Source organism: Tachypleus tridentatus, chromosome 1 (genome assembly GCF_004210375.1).
Source record: "Tachypleus tridentatus isolate NWPU-2018 chromosome 1, ASM421037v1, whole genome shotgun sequence".
Taxonomy (NCBI): domain Eukaryota; kingdom Metazoa; phylum Arthropoda; class Merostomata; order Xiphosura; family Limulidae; genus Tachypleus; species Tachypleus tridentatus.
In genome coordinates, this window is record NC_134825.1 from 68,630,257 (window position 1) to 68,655,444 (window position 25,188).

Genomic DNA, 25,188 nt, shown 5'->3' on the forward strand with positions numbered 1-25,188 from the left:
ACATTTCAAATAGCCAGATATCTTAACTTTAATTTAGAAATTAATTCAATATCAATATATATTCAGTTTATGTTTACCAACAAGCTTGATATACATAATTTTCTTTCTTAACACAAATATATTTTAATATACAAAAAATACGGTTTATAATAACGGGTAATAGAAAAAGTTATTACAAATATTTTACAAGATCACAAAAAATATTTAGTCTTCTATCTGGTCTGAAACTGAAGACTTTATTGACGATTCAGGTCCATGAAGAGCGAATTAATTCCAAGTTGATATTGTTACACTTTTCTTGAAGGGAAAGATAGCCAGGTCTATCCTCGGTTGACCTCATGCGGTTTATAAGCTCACTTTTTATCGAAGAAGACATCTAATTTCCTCGTAAAAATACTAATATCTGAAGTTAACTCTCTGAAGTTGAATGGTTTATAATGTTCGAAGTCTATAAACATTCCTGGTCATATTCTCTAGTTTTGCAATTAATAGCGTTAATCATAATTATAGATTTCAAGGTTTATAGTATACTGACTGTAGACGACCAACAATATTCTAAAAACTATCTTTGGCACGTCAATTTATAATACTTAGGCGAATTTCAAGAAAGTACAGTTGACTCAACAATATTCGAAGATACGCTGGTGCTCTCGTTTAACAAATATTGGTGATTTTTACTCTCGTGAGTCTTCTACAAATTTAAAGAACAGGTGAAACTTGCGCAACACACATTTAACAATATAAGTTGCACACGTTTCTAAATATATATTACACTTCAGCAATCATGGATATTAAAATAATAACAAATCTATTACACCTCTCTTTGTGTAATAGCATTTACAACAATGTGCATACATGCGAAAATAGCATTTTCATACTTACCAGATAAAACTTACTAGAATTGTTTATTTGTGTGTGTGTTTTCTTATAGCAAAGCCACATTGGACTATCTGCCGAGTCCCCCAAATGTTTATTTGCAGTAATAATAAAGAAACCATTACATAATCAGTGATGACGAGAAACCCACTTGTTGAGAAATTATATGCAAAAACGGCTCGTTTGTTGTTCGCTCTTCTATGTAAAGTGTTTTCTCAGCCCAAACGAGCCGTTTTTGCATATAAAACCATTACATAGCTTGAAGTTTTTTCGTTCCTAAGTACAAAGGTTTACAGAGAAAACGAGTTCCATTCTACTTTGAACCAAAAACTCTCACTTCCAGCCCCCCGCTAGTACAGCGGTATGTCTACGGATTTACAACGCTACAATCAGGGGCTCGATTCCCCTCGGTGAACTCAGCAGATAGCCCAACGTGGCTTTTCTATAAGAAAACACACATTCACTTCCAGACCTGGCTACGGACTTATGGGAAATTTGCAGAGTGCTTACTCGGTAGAAAGGTTACCAGTTTTTCTTTTTTAAAATTTCAACAACAGTAACCTTATTTTAAAATATCCCTCTTTGTTTACTCATATTTAATATGCCATGCCGATTCCCTCCTCATCTACAAGTTAGTTGCTTACTTAGGTATATGTTTCTTGATGTTCATAAATCTGATACTTGAAAACGCTAAAACAAAGAAATGTTAGTTCATGATTGAGTCATGTATACAAATACTTAGAATGTGAGAGTTAGTTGGGTAGTGAGCGTTGTTCAGCAAGTTTGGAGGAATTCAACAAAAATGTAACTGTTAAAATTTTGTCAGTTAGGCTTACCGTTAGTTTCTTCAGTTGAGGTAAAGAAACTCTTTACTTTTCCATAAATGTATTGGATTTACATTATTTTTATAAATAACAATACAAAACCATCCAACAAAATACGTATCAAGTTCAACTGTAATACAGACATAGGTTCAATATAAGAGCAATACTGCGCAACTGTTTTACATCAAAATATCATATTAAAGTAGTCCATCAACTGCCAACTTTGGGCAGTATTGTGTAACTGACAGTTTCGAAAATAATGTTGGTATTTTCTTGATAAGTCTTAACAAATTTGGTTTGGTTCAGATATTTAGGCAAAGCAATATAAGAGCTATTTGCACCAACTGCCCCAGTGTTGAACTAACAGACCAAAATAAGAACAGCTGCAGTCAACACTATCCACCACTAGTCTTGGACTACTCTTATAACATGGGAGGTAAGGTTGACAACCTCTTGTATTACGTATCGAAGGCCCTAAAATGGGCAGACGATTTTACTGGACATAAGCCACAACCATTACATTTACCATTAGGTCTAAGTCTCGGTAAAACAAAACTCTTAACAAATATTGCTGTGTTGAGAAAATATAACTTTCGAAATAGGGAGTTGCCATTCAGTTATCTCTGAACAACAAAGGAAAACACATTTACCCATGAAATGAATATACCTAAATGAGTGCAGTTAATAAGATCTGTCATAATTACAGCTCCACATTCTTAATTTGAATACATTATGCAGGTAAAAGAAAAAAACAACAAAAAGTGAACTGCAGTAATGTATTTATTTGGATTAATAGCTGCCAGTTCTCAAAATTTGTATTGCAGTTTACTGAAATTTATAAATTATTAATTATAGATACAAATAATTTACAAAAGTCACGGAATAATAAGAAAGGCTAAAAAAAAATTGACACCTTGCATCCAAATACATATACTGCTGTAATTTTGTGGTATTTTCAGGTAAAAACTAACGATTTCCCCTAAGTACGAGATAAAAGGAACTGAAAATAACTACATATTCATTCTGTAAATAAGGTTGGTGATTCTGAGTAGATAACCGAGTCCTCTTATTGTGCGATAAAATAATGAGACTGAACAAAGTTGTTTGTTTTTTTAAATGACAACAATTTAAATTATTAAACTGGCCAAACGCAGCGTACATATTTGCTCACAAGAAAAGGCAGTCGCTTCGAAAAGGCTGTAGTTAGTCCCACAACTTTCTCGGGATAGACTTCATTCAAACGTAACGATCTTTAAAAAGTCTTTCTTTGTTCTGTAACATTTTTGTAAAACTGGATACGAGAGCGCGCCTAAATTCGACAGGTAAACTAGCTTTATTTTAAAGATGTAAATATTACTTTTGGAGGAAGATAGCCTTGTGAACCTGACCCTTCCCGGTCTGTAAGACCAAAATTCTCAACAATGAGAAGAAAAAGAACAATTAATGATACGGTTTCTATAGGGAACCATGGTATTGAACTTATTTTTCTAAAGCGGCGGGGTGCTTGCTCCACCCCTGCCACGGGTTGACCCAGTACTATGTGAATTTTTAAATAGCGTTTTACAGTCTAAATAGCACCTGGCCCCCAACGTTGCAAAACCTAAACACCGATCCAGATGCCAGAACCAGTGAAGAGTGCAAAATCGTGACATTCATCCTCTCACAACACTGGTCGTTTGTTTCATTCAACCATCGTCATAATTGGTCAGTGAAGGATTTACAGTGCAACTCTTTTCAACATGAATGGTATATATTATTGCAATATCCTCTCGAACATCAGAGACATCACGCACTCTAGAAAAAAGAAAAGGAACAAAGCAATTAAAATAAGGCAATTTTAACTTTCTGAACCACACATTACTGCTATTACACCACAAAAAGTGAGGTTTTAAAATTTCTACCACTAAACCCACTTTTGTACTCTGCTACATGTACACATACTGTGCTACGCCTAAAGTCGTTATTTCAACATATCTTTGAAAGAAGTGAATAAAAAGTTTGACGAATTATAATATGCGGATGTTTTAGAGTTAAAACAGTACTGCATTGTTGTAATTAGTGTTTGGCATATATTGTTCAATTACTGTTTAAGATACGTTGCACCAATAACTGTAATTGTTTATTGTAAGCTTATGAAAGTACGTCTACAGTTCAAAAACACGTATTGTAAAATCGTCTATAAGTACATTTTTGCGTGTTACGTTTGGAAATTGTGAACAAACTATAAATCAATTAAAAAGTTAAAAAATGAAGAATTACGGGCAGAACTTTTACTAAAACACAAATCTTAATTACCAATCAATTCTTACAAAGCTCACACATTTTGCACTAGAATTAAGTCTAAGTCTACAATAATATATCATTTACGACAAAAAAATTTGCTCCAATTCTTTCACCTTTAGAGGGAACACAATTTTCTCATTTTGAAACTATTAGACAAGAGGTGGCAATACAGCAGAATTGTTCCGTGAGGTTAGTAGTTTCCCTTTAAAAATCTTGGTTCCGTAATCCACTCTGTCAAAATAAACTTTAAAAAACATTTTAGAAAAGGAGAAATCTTTAAATACGCTTAGCATCTGCATAGAGCCTTCAGTGTTGCACATTTTAAATTAATCTTCAAAGCACTTTATGTAGTGTTGGAAACAAATAGCATTAACATGTATTACTATTCTTACAATGTAAACTGTATCCATTGTGCTCTCAGCCCTGATACATAAATCTGTGGGTATCATCCAAATGAAATGCTACAGATTGAGCTAGTAATTGGCTTAGTTATTTCACGCTGTTCATTTAAAAATAATGACATATTCTAGATATTGAATGTAGAAAAGTTTAGCGTAATTTTTTGTTACCGTTCTTTACCCTTTCCGGTTTCACCAAACCCAAGTTATTTCAGTTGAAGCACACTGTTTATGTTTCGTTATTCACCAAAACTTACTATACTTTTGTATATTAAGTCTTCCACAACTATTTGGTATTTTACTGAATTTACTTTATCCCAGTGTTTGATAGTGTCATTTAAATGAAAGATATATAATGCACAAACATTAAAAAATATATTCCACGGCTCTATTAGTATCTTTCTCGATGGTATTACATTATAAAGGCTTTCTAAGAGAATATGATATTAACTTCAGAATTATTGAATCAACTTACTGAATTAAGTTAGACAGTGGTAATGTATAGAAAATATTCTATAAAGAGATACATAGCAATATACGCAAACTTTTGTTTCCTTCCTTCTTCAAAACAAGCACACTATGCAATTGTGCACAACAACCTTCGTCTTCAAGCTGTAAGTTTCTATCCTTTGACAATTTGCTTTCATTTATTACAATACTGTTTTCCTGACAAAAGTGTATATTATAGCGTTGATTTTTCATCCAACATTTCTCAATTTGTAAATAAAGTCAACAAAAACTTCAGTTATTTCTTACACCTATTCAAACTTTCTCATAATGAAAGTACCATGTATGTCAGTTTTGTTATCATACGTTTATATTATTTTAACCCATCATCGAACAACTAGACATGTATATGCTAAATTAAGAAACACTTCCAAAATTATGTAGACAGTCCTGCGAATCCACGTACTTTAGAAAAGGATACCTTATAAGTGTGAACGTTGTATTCACAAACACTTTGTATAAACAGATTTTGTACAAGCATATATTTTTGCGAAATATTTTGTAAAAGACACCGATCCGTGTAGGAATATATTGTGCTGATACATACCCAGCAAATATGTTGGATTAAAAGCTACCTTATAAATGTATGCCCTTTTAACCTTACCAAGCCATTATAAATGTTTTGTGATATTAATAGGATAAGTTAACTTTTGACGCCATTACAAAGTAACTACACGTTTAACGGTACATGTATTAGTAGACCAAGTTACTTTATACAGTTATTACAAGTGTTAAGTTCTCTAGCATTTGTACATCAAAACGTTTCATGTACGGGTCTTAGCAAGACAGTCTTAATATGATCAACACGTAACTTAAATCCCTCTGAAATACTGGCCGATCAGTCTCCATCACTTGTGCTAACTCGTACATTTTCAGACGAAAAATACACAGTATTCAAGAAAATCTCACACAAAATTTAAACGACAATCAACATCCAGTTGCTCTAGTTAAATCATATCTTACTAATAAAAAAAACAAAAAGATGCATCTGCCAAATAGTTAAGAATGAGATAGAAGACACCTTCAATGGTTTTATGATACAATACTCTCATTTTAATTATTACACTGACAAACGCATTAAATTAATATAACCAACTACTTTACAACTTTTAGAGTAAAGCAGCACCATTCATGAATGATTTTTATATTAAAACTATTAAAGGATATTAAGGAGACCTTTATAACAGGTTATAAAACCTTTTAAAAACCTGATCAGGTAATTATTTTTTATCAAGGCAAACATAATTCTTACAATTACTTGATGTACAGTCTTTTCTTCTCTCTTCATTCTTAAGTTAGTAATTAATTTCACGCTTTCTAATCTTTAGTTAATCTCTCATCACAATAACAATTTTTAATTGTCCTCAACTTCTTTAACAGACTTATATTTCATTACTAATATAACGTTAATACACAATTCAAAAAAGGCTAAAACTGCCGTGTTTGTTGAAGCCGATATAAATGGTTTTTCTAGTGCAACACTGTATTCTGTAAGAAAAAAAAACACACACACAAAGTATAACTTGTGCATTATTTAATGCAGCCTTATTATAACCCTGCGTTACATTAGCAGATTTTTAAATAACTATTCTGCAAACTGTAATGTAGATACGAGCACAAATGTAAAGATAAAATACTACTACAGTAAGATATTCAATACTGAACAAACAATACACAAGAAGAGCATTTCATTGTACATTCACTGCAATACAATGTACTATCTTTAATATGTTTAGTGCTTTTACAATGTTATTACATTGGTACTAACACTATTTTTGTACAGTTTTTCAATTTCAACATTATCACTTTGACTTTTCCCCTGTATTTATCATCATCACAAATCTCTAGTTTTTGTACAACACATTCCTCTCATTAGTCCAACAATAAAATGATTGTTTTGTTTGACTAAAGTGTATTTTCTCAGAATCTCCAATAAACCATAATGTAAAAAAAATAAAACTATTCTACTTTTTTATCAACCTAAAGTTAATAATGACTAAATTATGAAAAAAAAGACTGCAGAAATTGTGCGTGGATCTTTTGGAAAGAGTAGGCTTAAAAGTGTAGTTTTACAAATTGCTCAGAATGTTATTTTTTCAAACCATTTTATTAAGTGAAATATTCCAAATGAAAAGCAATTTAAGAAATTTATTAAAATTAATAATATTTGCACAATGAAGAAACTAAACTTAATACTGACATAAAATGCAATTATGTTCAGTAATGTAATTTAGAATAATTGTCTGAGAAACAATTTTATTCTATCCTAACGTTTCAAACACACTTGCTGAAACAGAAAATAAGTAAATTTAATTGAATTTTAGAAGAAAAACAAAATCTGACACTTGATTGTGTGAATGAGATTTTATTTGATATATAAAACATGAGACTTTCAGTCACACAAATCTGGCTTTCTGTTAATAAGTTTACTGGACAGCTTCTTTTTATGTCAAATACTTAAAATATCACTTCTTTTCAACTGACCAGTAATGGATGGTTTAAATTTCAACAAACATTTATTGTTAATTAATGAAAAACAAAGATCATACAAATAGCATTTCACAGCCCAAGTGTTTTATGTAACTAATCTGTACTTAAATATATTGTCTATGTAGATATACACAAACAATTTGTCTTCATCACTGTTTGCATATAGAAAAATTACAATTTTACCTGAAAGGGAAACCATAGACAATCACATCAGAAAATGAACCACTTTCGTATTACATAATTATAACTATCAACACGATAAATCATAGCTATGTATCACAGCAGCTGGCAAAAACCTGAGATTTTTAAAACTTCTGTGTATTTTAAAGTTGTTTACAGAAAACAAGTTTCTCATGTTCATTAAAAAAAAAAAATCAATTCTAACATTTCAGAGTAGTCAATTTTTGGGACGACTTTTCCAATAGTACAATTCAATTAATCAACCCACAGTATTACATCACATGTGGCTAACTGAATGCTGTAACAATTAAATGGTCCATTTGCTACACTGAAGCAAATAAACTTCTATTAGAATATATTTACAATTTTCACACAGACAGCAACATATACAAACAATCAATCTAATATCTGTTACCCAAAACTTCAACTGGTCCATAGTTTTTAAAATGGCTAACAATAAAATGTCCCTGAAACTCCTTAATCTTGAGGAAAAACATTTAAATTGGAAACAATGTAAAACAGCTATCTATAGAAGAAAACCTATGAGAGAGATTCAAATCAAACATCAACAGTGAGACAGGTTAAGATCAGAAGAGACTTCCATGTTATCACAGGCTGACCCTTCTACCTCGGTTGGTGCTGGTGCCACTCCCTGGTTAGAGAGAAAAGCAATGTTTGAAGCCTTAACCCTTGGCATGTTTCCTGGCAATAAATAAGGGGATGGACTAAGACAAGGAGTTGAACAACGGGAATTTGTTAAGTCACACTGGTCGATTAATCGAACAAGTTCTTGAGGAGTTGGACCACCAACAGTATTAGATGCTGTAAAAGAAGAATCAACACTGATGCTTACAAGTAAGTATGAAGTGCATGAACTTTAAAGATATAATAAAACAAAATGTATTACATTTAGTACATTACTAATCAGTTTTGAAGATAAATTAGTTAGTCAATGAAAGTAAAAGGTTGATATCGGATTTTTAAAAGTTAATAGATAGGATGCTGTGATCTAACCAAAATCATTAAAAAACTATTTTGTCATTGACAGAATAACCAAATTCCCAGGAGAGTTTTAGAAAATATTTAAAGAAATCTTTGAAAATCTGTAAGTTAACATATACAGATTTATTATAAGTATCATATTTTTTAAACAACTTGTCAATAAGACCCACCTTCACAAATGAAATTGCTAATCAAGAATATAACAATTTGACATAATAAGACATAGTAGTGCATAATAGTTTTGAATTTGAATTGTGTTTCCATTAAAACAAGTGTTTCCTTACCAGAACTAACAAATACCAAAAACAACTAGAGAATTATCAATCTTTTTTAGTAAATGGTTCATCTGTCAAAAAAAGGGCACTGCTTTACAGAATCACTTAGAAATGTTTGAATAGATAAGCCTACACATTCAAAAATATAATACAAACTTTAAAATATTTTGTGTTTGCCTTTTGTTACAGTAATCTACTAAATTCAATAGTAACTGAAATTGCAAAGGCAGCAAGATCAATGTATCATTTAGCACCAGTTATTTACTAACAGTTTTATTTTGTATACAATATTGTTTTTTGTTTGTTTTTGAAACCCCCACAAAGCTACACAAGAGGTATCTGTGCTATCAATCTCTAATTTTGCAGTGTAAGTCCAGAGGGAAGGCAGCTACTCATCACCACCCACTGCCAACTCTTGGGTTACTCTTTTAACAACGAAGAGTAGGATTGGCCATCGCATTTTAATACCCCAACAGCTGAAAGGGCGAGCATGTTTGGTGTGATGGGGATTCAACCTGTAACATTCAGATTATGAGTGCCTTAACCACCTGGTCATGCTGGGTTGGTTGGTTGATTTAGTGTTTTATGGCACAAAGCTGCTAGGCTATCTGGGCCAAACGTCCAGTAAAAAGGTAAAAATAAAGTAAATGTAGTAAAATTCATAAAAGGAAATGAAGGTAAAACAAAACAGCATTTAAACACATAAATAGCATAAAACCAATGTTGACATCCAGTCTACAATGTTAAGAGAGAAACTACAGTAAGAGAAGTTGTAAAGGTCTTTCTGTAGCATAATGCTAATTATCACAACCCGCTAGAAAGACTAACAGGTAAGTACAAGAACCAACGTCAGTCACCTGAAGTTGGCCTTTCCAGTCCTGGTTCCGGGTTATGTGTCATTATCGCCCTTTTCAAAAAGTAAAGTAATAAAAGTTTTAAAAGACATGCAGAAAAATTGTAATAATAGCTCGCCAAGATGACTAAAGGGTAGTTCAAACAGTAGCGTCAGTCACCTGTTGGCCTTTCCAGTCCTGATGTCGAGTTATTTGACATTATGGCCATTTTCTAATTTCAAATCAAACTAGATGTACTTTGATTCTTAAAATGGAATCAAATTGAAAATGGTCTAATATACAAATTAAAAAACTTAGATAGCATTAAAAAGATAAATGGCCTTTAAAAAACTAAAAACATTTCCAAGATGGACAGTGTCTAATGTAAAAGACAAACCTTGGGACAGAACGTGTTTAAAATGGTGCCATCGTTGAGAGTCATAACGACAGCAAGAAAGTAAAATGTGGCTTATTGTGACCCGAGTGTTACACAGACTACACATTGGTGAATCAGTTCCAGATAAAAGAAAACAATGTGTTAAAAAATTGTGACCAATGCATAGTACAGTTAGAACAACTTCCTTTTTCCAATCCTTTTTGAAGCAAGACAGCCAAAGTCCAATAGAGGGCTTTATTTGGAAAAGCTTATTTTTGCATTTCTCACTCCAAGAGGACTGCCAGTTGGCACAGAGCCGAGCCTTGAATACAGGACCATAGTCCATGTGTGGAACAGGCACAGTGGTGATAGTGCCAAAGCAGATAGATTTAACTGTGGTGTTGGCGAGCTCATTCCTGCTAATACCAAAGTAGCCCAGTATCTAGAAAAACTGGATAGAAGTAGATGTTAAAGAGAAATGGGTCAGGTTTTGAATATCAGCGAGAACAGAGTGTGAACCAACGTGAAGTGATTCCAGGGCCAGTGGAGAACTAAGCGAGTTAGTATAAATAGTGTAGTTGGAGTACTGCTTAACTTCAAAATGATCCAGGGCAAGAGAAATGACGTACAGTTCAGCAGTGAACACAGAAGCTGTAGAGAGGATTCTGCTCACAACCATCGAACCGCAACAAACCATGGCAGAGTCCACAGAGTCACCTGATCTGGAACCATCCGTATGAATTGGAATTGAAAGATTGTTCGAAAGATGTTCAGTAAATAAAAGAGGATACTTCCAATTGGGAGCATCTGCTTTTCTCAGATGACATAAAGAAAGGTCAGATTTGGGGACTGTAATAAGCTATGGTAGGATGGGCTGACCAGTGGATACTGCAATGTTATCCAAGAACAGACCCAATTCATCCAATTGCACCTGGACGCATAGGCCAAAAGGAGAAATGGCAGATTATCTGTTCTGAAAAAGTATGGCTCACTGAGGAAAGAAAACACAACTCCAGGTGGGATGCTATGGTAAGGAATGAAGTTTCAAAGAATATAGTAAAAACAGTTGCAAACGGCGAAGGTACAAAAAAAGTTCACGAGTTTCTATGTATAAGCTCTGAACTGGGGAGGTACAGAAAGCTCCAGTGCAGAGTTGAAGTCCTTGATGATGAATGGGATCCACCAGCATCTTTACGGCCGAGGGTCTGGCAGAGCCATAGACCAGTGATCCAAAGTCAAGTTTCGATCAAATAAGAGCACTGTGTATCTATAACATAGAACATCGATCAGCTCCCCAACCAGTGGTAGAGAAGACACGGAGAATGTTCAGTGCTCTTGTGTATTTGACCCGTAGCTGCTTAATGTATAAAGATAAGCCCCAAGAACTTGGTCTCAGGGACCACAGGCAGCAAAACTTCACCGATACGGAGTTCAGGATCAGGGTGAATACCCCGTTGGTGGCAGAAGTGCATGCAAACGGTTTTAGAGAGAGAGAAATTAAAGCCATTTGCCATGGTCCACTTCAGTACACGATCAAGGGCAGTTTGTAGTTGCTGCTCAATATATCTCATGTTCGACGACTGACAAGAGATGTGAATGTCGTCAACATACAGCCCGTGTGCAACAGTGAGAGGGAGTTGTTCAGTGATGGCATTAATCTTTATACTGAAAAGTGTGACACTCAAAACACAGCCCTGGGGAACTTCAAGTACCTGTAGAAAAGTACAGGAAAGTGTCAAACCGACACAAACTTGGAATTTTTCTGTCCATTAAAAAATTAATAAAAATAAGTAAATGGCCACATAACCCATATATATGGAGATCTCGCAAAATGCCATACCACCATGTTGTGTCATAAGCCTTCTCAATGTCAAAAATATTGATACAAGATGTTGTTGTTTGAGAAAGGCTTCTCTGATTGATGTTTCAAGTCGAATCAGGTGGTCATCAGAACCCACATTGGGTGGGCAAGAGAAGGTTGTTTGATTCGAGGAACCAAACAAGACATGCATTAACCATCCTCTCTAAAGTCTTACAGAGACAGCTCGTCAAAGCAACTGGACAGTAGTTTGAAAAAATCTTAGGATCTTTCCCAGGCTTAGAGAAAGGTAAGATAAAAGCCTGGTGCCAGGCATTAGGAAAAACATTCTCCTACCAGAACTGGTTAAAAACAATTAGAAGAATATCAAGAGAAGCAGGAGAGATATAACGCAACACGTCATAGTGTACATCAGGTCCAACAGATGTACTGCCAGACCGATGAAGGGCCAGTTTCAGTTTCACCAGTGTAAGGTGACAATTACAGTCATAGAGACAGTCAGTTTGAAAGGAAAGAGGTAAGCGCTCTGCCAGAGTCTTGATGGCTAAGAAGGTGGAGGAACAAGCAGAAGTGCTAGATATCTGGCAAAAGCTTTCACCTAGAGTATCGCCGATGCTCCGAACATCAGATACTTCTTGGCCATCAGAGAATAAGATCGAGAGGGGGACAAAAATGTAGTGCCCACTGACCTTTCGAACCCTGTCCCATGACCTTGGAACTGGTGGTAGAAGATATGCCAGTTGTGAACTTAATCCAAGATTCCTTCTGGCTTTGACATCTTATCCATCTAGCATATGCATGGGCCTGCTGGGAAATAATGAAGTTTGAAAGTGTGAGATATATACGAAAAGTATCCCAGACCCGTTTTGGGAGCCTTCCGTGCCATATGGCAGGCAGGATTCCACAACAGACAAGGATATAGTGGAAAATGTGTCGAGGTTTTAGGAATACATTGAGCAGCTGCTTGTATAATACAGTCAGTTACTGCTGCCACCCAGTCATCTATTGATGGCTTACAGACGATCAAGTTCTGGAAGAGCAGTGAAAGTGCACCAGTCTGCCTGATCCAGCTTCCGCCAGGGCACGCAGGTTGGGTGGCATCGACCATGGCCAGTCTCTCTTCAAAGTACAGGAAAATGATCACTACCTCATGGATTATTGTCAACCATCCATGAAAAATGGGAGAATAATGAAGGGGAGCAAACTGAGAGATCAATAGCAGTAAAGGACTGACTAGGAGCGTGAAAACAAGTGGAAGAACCAGTATTGAAAAGAGAACGATTGTGATCAGAGAGCATATGCTCTACAGAGCAACCCCTCCTGTCAATAACAGCACTTTCCCAGAGGGGATGATGTCCATTAAAGTCCCCCATGATTAGAAAGGGATACAGCAACTGTTCAACGAGAGCATCAAGGTCTGATTGATCATTTGTCTATCCAGGTGACAGGTGGAGAGAACAAACAGTGATGGTATGACCCAAGGAAAGACGGATGGCTACGGCCTAAAAGGGTGTGTTGAGTGACAAAGACAGGGTGGGCACATGCTGATCAACCAACAGTGCCACCCCTCCATGTACTCGTCCATCACACAGTCTGTCATTTCTGAACAGAGAAAACTGCCGAAAGGTGACTGTATCGGCAGGTTTCAGAAATGTTTCTTGTAAGGAAAGACATACAGGATGGTAGGAAGCAGTCAGTGTTTTGATGTAATCCAGATTTGAACATAAACCTCGGCAGTTCCATTGTATCAAGGTGGCCATTTTTAAAGACGTGTTGGTGAATTGGCTGGAGAACCCTTCTGTTTATGACCAGGTCATTTTTCCTTACTGTCCTTATTCGGGGGAGGTCTATCTACCTCCATGGATCCTGCCTTGGGTCGATTGGGCAGGTCTTTGTTATTGGAAGGGGATTCCAGTAACTGAGGACGCGAACGAATGATTGTTTTGCATCTTGGGGTGGGAGAAAAAGATGTATCAGAAGAAATGCCTGTATCTGAAACTGAAGGATGTGGATCTTGAGGTTTGTTGGAATGTATGGGATGAACAGAGATGGATGTAAGTCGATTCATCAACCTTTTTAACCATGGAGGTCAAAAGGCTTTTCATTTGTTTTGAAAACGATTCTCTTGGAGGCACAGAGAGATCTGTCTGCACTCCCACTGTAGTTGTGGAACAAAGTGCAGCAGCATATGTCCAAGATGGAGTGGCGGGCAGCAATTTCCGAGCCTCAGGATAACTAATGTTATGAGTCATTTTCAAATGCTGCACCTCTTTTTCCTCCAACCATTTATGGCAAGAATGAAAGTAGGAAAGGTAAGAACCATTGCAATGTAAGTCTGTTTCACACTCATAGGCATCATGGTCCTTGCCACCACAACGAGCACATGTTAGGGAACCACGACATGATGTCTTTGAATGACCAAACCTCTGACACTAGAAACAACGGAGAGGGTTTAGAATGTATAGCCGTACCCTGCAATTTAGATAACCTGCCTTGATGGTGGCAGGTGCACGTGGTGATGTAAATGTCAAAACAAGGATATCTGTCGGCAGTGTAACTCCTTCTTTGCAAGTGGAGATGCGCCTCACTACAGAAATTCCTTGGGTGGAAAAACTAGCAAGAATCTCTGGCTCGGGGATCATCTTCAGATCCCTCTCAACAATAACTCCTCATGATGAATTCAAACTAGCATGAGGGGTAACCTCAATAGATACATCCCCAATTGTCTTTGAATTCAAGAGGAGTTCACTGTGTTAGGATATGGATGTTTCAACCAATATGTCTCCAGATCGAAACTTCTTTACTGACTTTGGAGAGCCAGAAAGTCCCTCCAGTCCATTCTGAATAAATAAAGGGAACATCTGCCCTAAAGGTTTCTCTGAAAGAGAATGTAGGATGAGAAAATGAGGTAAAACCGGTGGTACAGATGTTGAATGTTGCTGATCAGTCTTCAAGACGTGGTCGTTTACCTATTGACTGTTTTTTCACTATTTTATTTAAATTTTTTGTAGGAGGATCCATAGGGAAAAAAGAAAATTTCGGTGCTCACTGACCCCACCTACCATGGAGCCCTACGAGGGGACGCACTACAATGTCAAGCAAGGACATTGCAGCAACGCCAGGGTTTCCTGGGCACTATACCAAAACACCAGCATCAGACAACACCCATTGAGAACTACCAACACTGGTACTTGGTTGACCCTAGCCCATGTGGACCAGCCGATTGACCCAAGGGGGGCCACCCAAAGGCCACCTGTCTACAGGAATTCAAGGTCAAAGTGGTGTGTTAGGGTTGGACCTATCAACCACCAGGATCCTCTCCTTCCCTTCACGGGTTGCCATGCACAGCAAACACGTGGGTGGATGTTTAGATCCCAGAAGAGGTAACCTGAAAGAACAAAACCATCCCTGGGAAGTCCCCTCACCATGTACAGGAATCCACATCAAGGGGCCATGCTGGGCCCCATATACATACAATCTTAATCATTAAAATTAATCAAGGGAAATAGTAAAGGAAAAAAGCACTTCAAAATTTTTCTCTTACAACAGCACTATTTTGTCATTGTACTTAAAATGTTTCATCAAATTTTGCAGCTTTTCAGAAGATCATGTTGTATGCTGTCACTAGTAAGAAGGGCTGAAATTTCCCAAATATCAAAATGTTTTTGGGTTACTGTTTGACTTTTGTGATTTATAATTTATGTAAAATGTTTGTTAAATTTAATGTATTAGCCATAAAAAACACATGAATCTTTGATCAACTATACTGACTTATTATTGTTAAATATTTCAAAATAGTGGTAACTAAAAAGGAAAAAATAATTTATCACATAACATTTATAATACTTCACTTTATAATATGGAAAAAAAATTAAAACTGATCTTTGTTGCACTGATAAGTTATTTCATTTAGCTAAACTTCCACACATTATTATAATTTTCACAAAAAAGAAATTTACCAGTTGCTCCTTTAGATGCTAAATCCAAAGCTGTAGTCAGGTCCCACATCTGAATCCAGGGGAAAGAAAAGTGATTAAATGGTTGATAAAAACAAAATGAAAAAACAAAACACCTAGTGAGTAACATAATGCTTTCCTAGAAGAGATACTCAAAGTTGCACAGAGAAGTACCAAGGAAGTTTATTTTTAATCTAAGAACAAAAAAAAAAGATAAGGACAAAAGTCAATCAGTAATCCTCGTTATATCACGTAAGTGTAGATTTGGTATATTTTTAATGATACATCAATAATTTGTGTGTCTATGCTTGATATTGTTTGGAATCAAAAACTAAATAGACCTAACTTTTGGAAAAAAGGTATAAAATCTGGGTTTCTAAACAAAAAAAATGGAACAGCTTACAGTATTAAATGCTTTCTTACAAAACTAACCCAAGTAATTTAGTATAACACTTTGTTATAGAAGTTATAAAAAAACAACTTTAAAAAATTAGTGTTTTAAAATGATCCTGTAGTATTTAGATGAATGGTCATTAGTGTACCAATGTTTTTCACTCTTAAAAAAATACCTAGTTATTCAATAACATGTGCAGACTATTCATATACGTAAAGACATTATAGACTGTACGTACTACAAAATATTAATGATGATGTAATCTGATATTTGCTGAATGCTTTCATGCTCATTAAAAATTTATCATACAGGCTTGAGATTAAATTCCATAAAAAACAAAGGAACCTCATTTTTTAGCACTTCACCAAAGGCTCTATAGATCAGCTGTAGCAGAAACCTCGATTAGAACATTTCTAGTGTTCTCATTTTATTCACAATAACTACAAATTGTTGTCCTGAGAGCTTAAGATAAGATATATAATAAATAATCTGCCTACATATATATATCTACTGTAGTAGATCAAATAACATTTCTTATTTGTTCTCACTGCAGTAATAATATTATGAATTACTACTGTCAGAGTTGAACAAAACGGAAGAAACAATATACAAACCTCCAAGATATCAGATGTGGTATAAACTTACTTCAGAAAATTTCTAAAATGTTTTCATTTCTGCAATAATACTGCACATTCTATTATGAGTGTTGAACAAAAGAGAACAACAAATAGAGAATCCCCCTATAAATCAGATATAGTAGAAATGTCATATTTTCAATGTTCTAATTTCAGTCAAAATTCCTACAAATGGTTATTGTGAATGTTGATCAAAAGATAACTATCACCAGAGAATCCTGCTACAAGTTAGAAATTACAGAAACCTACATATTGGAATAATTCAGTCACAAGTTTTACAAGTTGCTATAGTATTGTACAAAAATCAAATATACAAACACATATAGAAATAATTCAGCATTCACAGATTTAAAGACCTTTATATTTTTTTTTCTACAAAACCTTATGTTTTAATTGTGTTTATCTTAAATGCTGCTTATTTTATACCTATTTCATTAATTTTATAGCCATCCAATGCATCATGAATAAGTATGTCATAACATAATCCTTGTGTGTACAGATGGGTCATGTCATGATCTATTTACAGATATATTGTAATCTTAATTAACTCTTTCTTATCAATGTCACTCGATAAACCTGACATGAAACCTTAATTCATAGTTTAAATATGAATATCATATTAATTTAAGTATCTTAATTCAAAAGAATGTTTTAATAAATTTATAACTTCACTTTTCTGTATCATGTGTTTTCTTCTTTGCTTCAAACTATCCATTTTAGACTGCGATACAAATTAACCAGACATTTTATAAGTATTGTTAATGCATAATGTAAATTTATAGATTTCAAGTTGCTTGCTCTATTGAAATATAAACAGAAAATTTAACTACATCACATGCTCTTCCTATCAAATCCTGTATTTTTCAAAAATATCAATAATTATCTTTGAAATTTTTTTTTGATTATTTATAATCAACAGAAAGAAATGATTTTACTTTAATAAATTCCTTATTAGGATATACATTTAAGTTCACAGATTTTGAAATACTAAATTTATTTTATTTTTTTTACTATTAAGGGAGTTTGACTGAAAACAGATAATGGAATTTTTTAAACATATACAGATTAGTTAGAAAGCAACTTAAATTAATTTAAGAACACTTTTTGTGAATAATAACATTTTGTGCTCAAAATTACATATCTGATTTTTTATTAACACCAAAACTGTTACAAATAGACTTACAGTATGCATACTTCGTCTTTCCTTTAGTAAAATTACAAGAGCCCATACACAATTACTAAATTTCTTGCTTTTAAGTGTATTTTTATTTATTGTTATAAAAATAACAGATGAAAAAGTTAGAAACTCATCAAGTTAGATAAAAAAAATCAAATCCATGTAATTCAATTTTTTATTTACTGCAACTTACATTAAACTCTTACTGAATGATTTATTGCTTTGTAATATTAGTCAGACATGATTTAGAGTGACAAAATTTAAAAGAATTATGTGAAGATAGAAGTAAAATGTTACAAGCTATTTAATATAACAAACTAACTGCCTGTAACAATTTACAGTCAATCTAAAAAACCTTTTGTACTTTTGATTTTATGTAATATTTTTCATTTTTTGCTATAGTTAACACTAAAAAAACTTTATATTCATTTAGGAAGTTCTACAAGTTACATAAATAAAATACAGAAACTACAGGATGGATAAAACTATCTTTATTCTTAAAACAAAATTGTGTCCTTTGACTAGTCAGAGTGAGACTGGCTTGAGAAATTTGCAAAGTTTTATCAAAAATACCTTTTTACAAATTCTAATTTTTCACTTACAACATACATTTAATGCTCACTGAAAGTGTACCAAAATTTGTGAGGAAACATTCAGTAAATTTGTAATTATACTTGCTATGTACAGATTCACAGAAACTGGGGCTGGAATCAAATTGTAGATTATAATTCAAATGTTAACATTATGTACAAGTTAATTTCTTAATTTAAAAGTAAATAATAAAAGAACATATCCAAATATAGATTTTAGTAAGTCATATAGTATGTGAATGTAGCACTGTTTAAAATTAGATGCTTGTGATGTTAAAATACTACATCTGTAGTTTTGTACAAATTAGAAACATTATCAATCTAAGATATAAAATAAGAACATCATATCTTTCTATTTTGCTGAGATATGGCTTATGTGCTGAACCAAACACAGTGGCCCCATTCACCACTTTCCATTTTTGGTTATGGTCCCTTAAGACACACTTTCTTCAAAATATGGCATGTGAATAATCAGACAACAGCTTAGAATGTACACTGAGTGTTTTTATAAGCTATTTTAATCTTTGAAAAGGCCATCACATTCTTTTTATCCAAGTTTTCAATGAGGTAGGTTGTGTCTTTAGTCTGCTCAAAGTTTCATATTTTTAAAATTTAAATACATCTTAGTTACTAGGCTTAACACTCCTACGAAAAGACGTTTCTAGTCCTGATTTCTCCAAGCCCGTTCCCCTGGCTGTGGTTTCGCTAGATAGTAGATAGGGACAGTAGGAATCTCGCTAATCCATTCATTAATGGATTTATATGGCAATTTCATTTAAATACAAAATTATTAGCCTAATATTAATAACCTTTCAAGTTGCTCTGGGGCCTATTAGGCCCCACTTTTCGTAGGAGTGTTAATAAATTATAGTTGAATTCTACAGTATCAGTATAGTAATTTATTATCATTTTTGGTTATTCAACTGTACACATAAAACCTAAAAAAGCATTTTGTTTGATATCCTCCACATGCAAAATTTTAAAGGGTTTAGCAAACTGTGTCCAGCAGCAACCGAGAATAAAGGTTGTAGTGAGAAGAGATAATTGTCTGTTTCATGATTTACTGTTATATATTTTATGAAAAACAAGTTTAATAATTTATTTCTAAATAGTAATAATCTATATACATATATATAATAATTGAAATATGACTATGCATCACAAAATACTGGTCCACTAAAACACAACCAAGACAGGGAGGACTAAATAAGTTTGATAACTTATTTCTAAACAGTAATAATCTATATACATATATTGAAATATGACTGTACATTACAAAATACTGGTCCACTAAAACACAGCAAAGACAGGGAAGACTAAATAAGTTTGATAATTTATTTCTAAATAGTAATAATCTATATACATATACTTACATAATGTATAATAATTGAAATATGAGTGTACATTACAAAATACTGGTCCACTAAAACACAACCAAGACCAGGAAAATTAAAGGTCAGTTTTCTGTTACTGGATACCTAACATAAAATCACTTTGCACTCAGACAAGTAACAACAGACTCTCTTTCACAAACAAATTTTTAGTAAAAATATTTAATTAAAAAATCTGATTTTCTGTATACAGCATATTTGTAATCTTGACTGGAAGTCTACCATATTTTGTGAAGATACACATATTGTATGGAAAGTTATAGTGCAAATACTTAACATGCACAAATGTGTAGATTATATTGAGCCTGTATGGAAAGGGTTAAAATATAAAAAATAAAAGTAAATAAATAATCTAAATCAGGAATGATATTTATGTGATTAAATAACCTTAACATCTGCAAGCTTGATTCTGTGGCTTATTACTTCTTTACCACAATTCATTCCAACAAATAGAGATGATAACAATAATGTAGAAACAAAAAATATAAATATCCTTACCTGAATAGCTCCACTGCTATGTCCCGTAAAAATGTATCGACGAGGACGGGAACCCATCCTATTTGAACCCTCACATTCATGTACACAAAAGGCAGTGATAGTTGTAGCATCTACAGATTTGATTATACATATCCTACAGAGAGAATAAGAATTTCAGGTATATAACATGCAAAAAAAAAAGCAAATTACAAACTATGTCCAGCAGCTACCGAGCATAAAGGTTGCAGTGAGAAGAGATAATTGTCTGTTTCATGATTTAATGTTCTACATTTTATGAAAAACAAGTTAATCAGTGCATTTACTAGTGAGCTAAAACAATAATATAATTTGTAATTTATAAAACAAAAAAAATTGTAACTTTCTGTCAAAATTAAGATAACTGGAATTTCACAACAGAACACTTCTCTAACCACTGTTACTCAAAGTATAACTGAAAAAAAAACAAATATTTTCCTACCTGTTTCCAGATGATGCTAGACGTACATATAACTGATCAGTTTCTGGAACTACTTTCTGCAAGAAAACCTGCTCATCATCTTTGTCTCCATAAGGTCCTAAAATTATTTTTATTTTTCTATGAAACAAAGATGACACATATACATACCACAAATCAGTAATACTTATCCTGGCAATCTATTAATGACGATGTAAAAAACAAAAAACATTTCCCTTCTTTTTAAGCATAAAGCTGCAAAACTGGTTACTTGCACTTATGTTTACCATTGTGCTACCAGGAATACAGAAAGATTGAGGCAGTTCTTTACATCTGATGGATACAATCACACTGACACTCTAAACAAAGAATTCACAGACAGCATCAACCCACTAACAGCTACTGTAAACTGTCTGGTCTGGGCTGTTTACAATTCCCAGGTATTTTTCAAATAAAAAGAAATGAAGACCATGAGGTTTTATTTCTTCTATTTCATTAAGAAAAGTTTTTGGCTTTTAATCACAACTTCAGTAGAACATCTTCACAGGCATATAAGAAGATTTACCATTTGTTTTTCGTAAAAATTGAAAAAATTAAAGTAGCTGCAAGTGTTAATAATGTTACAAATGCAATACATGTAGCATATACACTTAATGTACTTAAAATATCAAGTACAACATTAAATATCTGGCAATAAAAGAAGTAACAATGTGAAACTATTTTTATTAAATCTGAGAACTTTTGAAACTTAGAAACAAGTCTAAATATATTATCATTAAAAGTCTTAAAAATTATAAAATTACAATAAATGAAAACATTAATGTAATAATATAATTATAAAAAATACAAGCTGAAATTGATACAAGTACTTCATTATAGAAGATCTAAATGAAATAAAATTAATTAATTTCTTATATTACACGTCTACAAATATAACCATTAGTGATTCAGAAGCAATAACTGTTGCATTTGAATGAGTAAAATAACCATTCTAAATGAACAAAATTTCTCAATCATTTTTCCCTAAGCAAAAATGTATTTTACAATTATTAAAAGAAACTGAACTAAAATAACTTTTTAATGTATTTTAGTTACTTAGCTAACATAAAACAGTATATATCATATTTCTTGTTGAGCAAGTGCAGAAGTAACAGTAAAATCTTCAATTTAACTTTAGCCCTTCGTAAAATGTTGTGGCTTATATTTCAGTAACAAAAGCAGAGAAACTTTAGCTCTTCGTAAAATGTTGTGGCTTATATAAAACAATTATTAAACTTCTCAAATATGCAACTTAAAACAGAAATAACAGATAAACAGGTAAAATATAAAACTAAAAATTAAATACAATACAACTGTCTATATCTAATGTATTCCTAGGTGAAAAACAACACTAAAGCACTAGCAATAACATGAGTAGCAGCAATGCTAAGAGTGGGTTGACTAATTTCCTATGACATTCTTCACACCAATTTTAAAATAACTTGTGGAAGATACAATAATATTTAAATTGTAGTCTTTCTATTGGTTATAAACATCTAGCTCAAGTTTAACTTCCGACTTTTCATGTCACTGTACATTGATGATTTCACTACAGTAGATTTTAGGGTAGAGAAAAGAGATAAGGTAAAATTTTACAAAAAAAAAAGCAACAAATTTTTGATATTTATTTAGGAGGTTTCAGAAGTTATGCAGATGAAATATGAAAACTGAAATGTGAAAAGAATTTTTTGTTGCTTTTTATATTCTTAGTATGATATCCATTTTCACTCAACCTGACCCTGTAAAAACATTAGAAATTAGACAAATTTTTAGCAGAAAATACTTTCTTACAAATTGCAATTTTTTTTTTGTACAATAGACTTGTAACATTTACTCAAAGTTTGTCAAATTTCTTGGAGATAAGCACAGGTAATTCAAATTTATGGTAAACATGACAATGAATAGCATCATAAATATGGATCAGTCATTCTTACTTAGCCTATCAACAGACAGTTAATAACACTAGAATATTTCTTCACAGAATAAACTTACCACAGTCATTCCCAGCAATGTAACTTAAATTTGGTTCCATATCTTCCAGTGAAACAACTTTGAAAGAAGCTAGTGGTGTTGAACCTGGCTGAGTTGATATCATCCCTCTAAACCTGGTGACACTCCAAGTCCTAACATGGTTATATTCGGCACACACTTTAAAAAAACAAACAAAAAAACATAATGTGTTTTGTTTTCCATTTCATGATATGCCTGCTTCATAACAGCTGAAATATCTACAAACTAAACAAGTTGCACTTATTTAAATGAAATGTGAAAACACAATAGTCCACATATATTATCTTAATTCATGCAACTTAAGATGGAAGGAATCTGATAATGATTTCTAAGCTTAAAAGATATTTACATTTGTAAAATGTTCATCAACTTAAAGTTTTGGAAGTTATCTATACTTTCAATCTAAAGAACCTTTTATAAAAAATATTTAAACCACTATTAAAAAATAAAATGAAATTACTTGCACGATGGAACAACAAAATTCAAGAATTGTAAATTTAGTGCTAATGTCTTAAAATATAAAAAAAATATCTTTCATCAAAATTTAACTTTACTTTTAACTCATCAGTATTAAATCAGCTCACAAAAAAGGAATGAAATGTAAAACCATGACTGAGTTTGTAAACCAAGTCACATGAAAATGTGAAACTAGAATTTAAAACAGAAAGAAGCAAGTTATTTAAAAATCATGGTAACCTTTGCAAAAGGGAAAAAGACTTTAGGCACAAATAATAAAAAGTAAAAAGTAGTAAAATATGCAATCAAAAATAATAACGGAGAAGAAAGAGAAACAAACCTAATTATTTCATTACATCATTCACAACCTCAACAGAACTTATCCCACCTGATATAAGATACTTTTCAGAAAGCATGACTTTAATCACTGGAGTCCGATGGACTGTAAAAGTTTGGAAGAGCTGAGGTCCATGGCCTACTGTTTCTGGATGTTGGACAATCACACGTACTGTGCCAGAACTAGTCCCGTATGCTATTTCTATCCAATTTCCACACAGGCCTACAAATACAAAAGATGAAAGCAAAGGCAATAAAATAACCAGTTCATAATTATGTTCTATCACAACCATGAATGTAACTTTAAACGTGACAAAAACAGAGTAAATTCTTAATATTTTGAAACATACATTACAATGATAAGTATAAAACCTGTAACAATAATAAGTTTTGCAAATACAGTATAAACATTCTTTTTTTCACCACCAAGTACACTTGTCATATTGAAACCATCAGAATGAGTGAAATGTTTTTTATTAAACATTTTGTGATAACCATATCAAGGTATGTTTTTTTTTATTCATTTTGTCAGGGGCACTTATGGTGAACTAGTTATTATGTTGAAGCATCAGTAAAATATTTTATATTGAAATTTATTCTTTGAAATCATTCAGACTGTAACAATTTTACCAATAGCTTTAATTTTTGCATATCATGAAATCTTATAAAATGGTTTACATCACCAGAGCTGAAATGATGCAATGAAACTGAGACTTGCACAAATAGGATAAAAACAACTTAACAATGAGTACTACATACTATGTTACAGCTGTATGATGATACTAAAACTACTTTAAAAATTATTACAAAGTAACTAGAATGTGTCTTTTTTTTGACATATCATGTAATTTCACACAGGTGTCTCAAGCCATGATAACAATAACACAAAATTTAAGATTAAAATATCATTTCACAGTACATAATGTTTTCATATTTTTGATCCATTAGGTATCACCTAATGGTATAACAAATTTTCATTTTTTTAAACCTGTGATGTACAATTTCATGGTAAAACAACAAATCTTTGTTTTGACACAAGGGGAGCATCTCAAAGTATGAAAACACATTTTTGTTTTTGATCTAGTCGGAGTCATATCATTACATTATATGACACATCATGTTTTGATTTTTTTTATTCACTTCATACCAATTTTTCATGTTTGAGATAATCTACCAGAAAGTAGTTTTGTAAATAAAACAGTTTTGTGGGAAAACACCAACATACTTGTGGAGTACAGTATTTCTTCTAGAAATCACAACTTAAATAAAAGTATAAACTTAAGTGAATTTTGGCAATAACAAACAAAATAAGCAAATAAAAATAAACTTCCTGAAAGTTTTCTAAACACAAGTATATGTGCACACAGCCATTTAAAATAACTGAAAAAGTACACAGAATTAATAACTAAT

At 32.8% G+C, this 25,188-nt stretch overlaps 1 protein-coding gene across 2 annotated transcripts in view; it reads right to left on the reverse strand.

Annotated features, from left to right (window-relative positions):
- Positions 1-6,407: 6,407 nt before the first annotated feature.
- LOC143251290 (BTB/POZ domain-containing protein KCTD3) overlaps positions 6,408-25,188 on the reverse strand; it is a 64,202-nt gene continuing 45,421 nt past the window's right edge. For both annotated transcript variants that reach the window (XM_076502732.1, XM_076502731.1), the window contains 6 exons: positions 23,831-24,001; positions 22,969-23,124; positions 20,962-21,058; positions 20,505-20,637; positions 15,823-15,871; positions 6,408-8,380 (listed from right to left, as the gene is read on the reverse strand). In XM_076502732.1, coding sequence (XP_076358847.1) covers positions 8,124-8,380; positions 15,823-15,871; positions 20,505-20,637; positions 20,962-21,058; positions 22,969-23,124; positions 23,831-24,001 — 863 coding nt within the window. In that variant the 3' untranslated portion in view covers positions 6,408-8,123. The remainder of the gene's footprint in view (positions 8,381-15,822; positions 15,872-20,504; positions 20,638-20,961; positions 21,059-22,968; positions 23,125-23,830; positions 24,002-25,188) is intronic.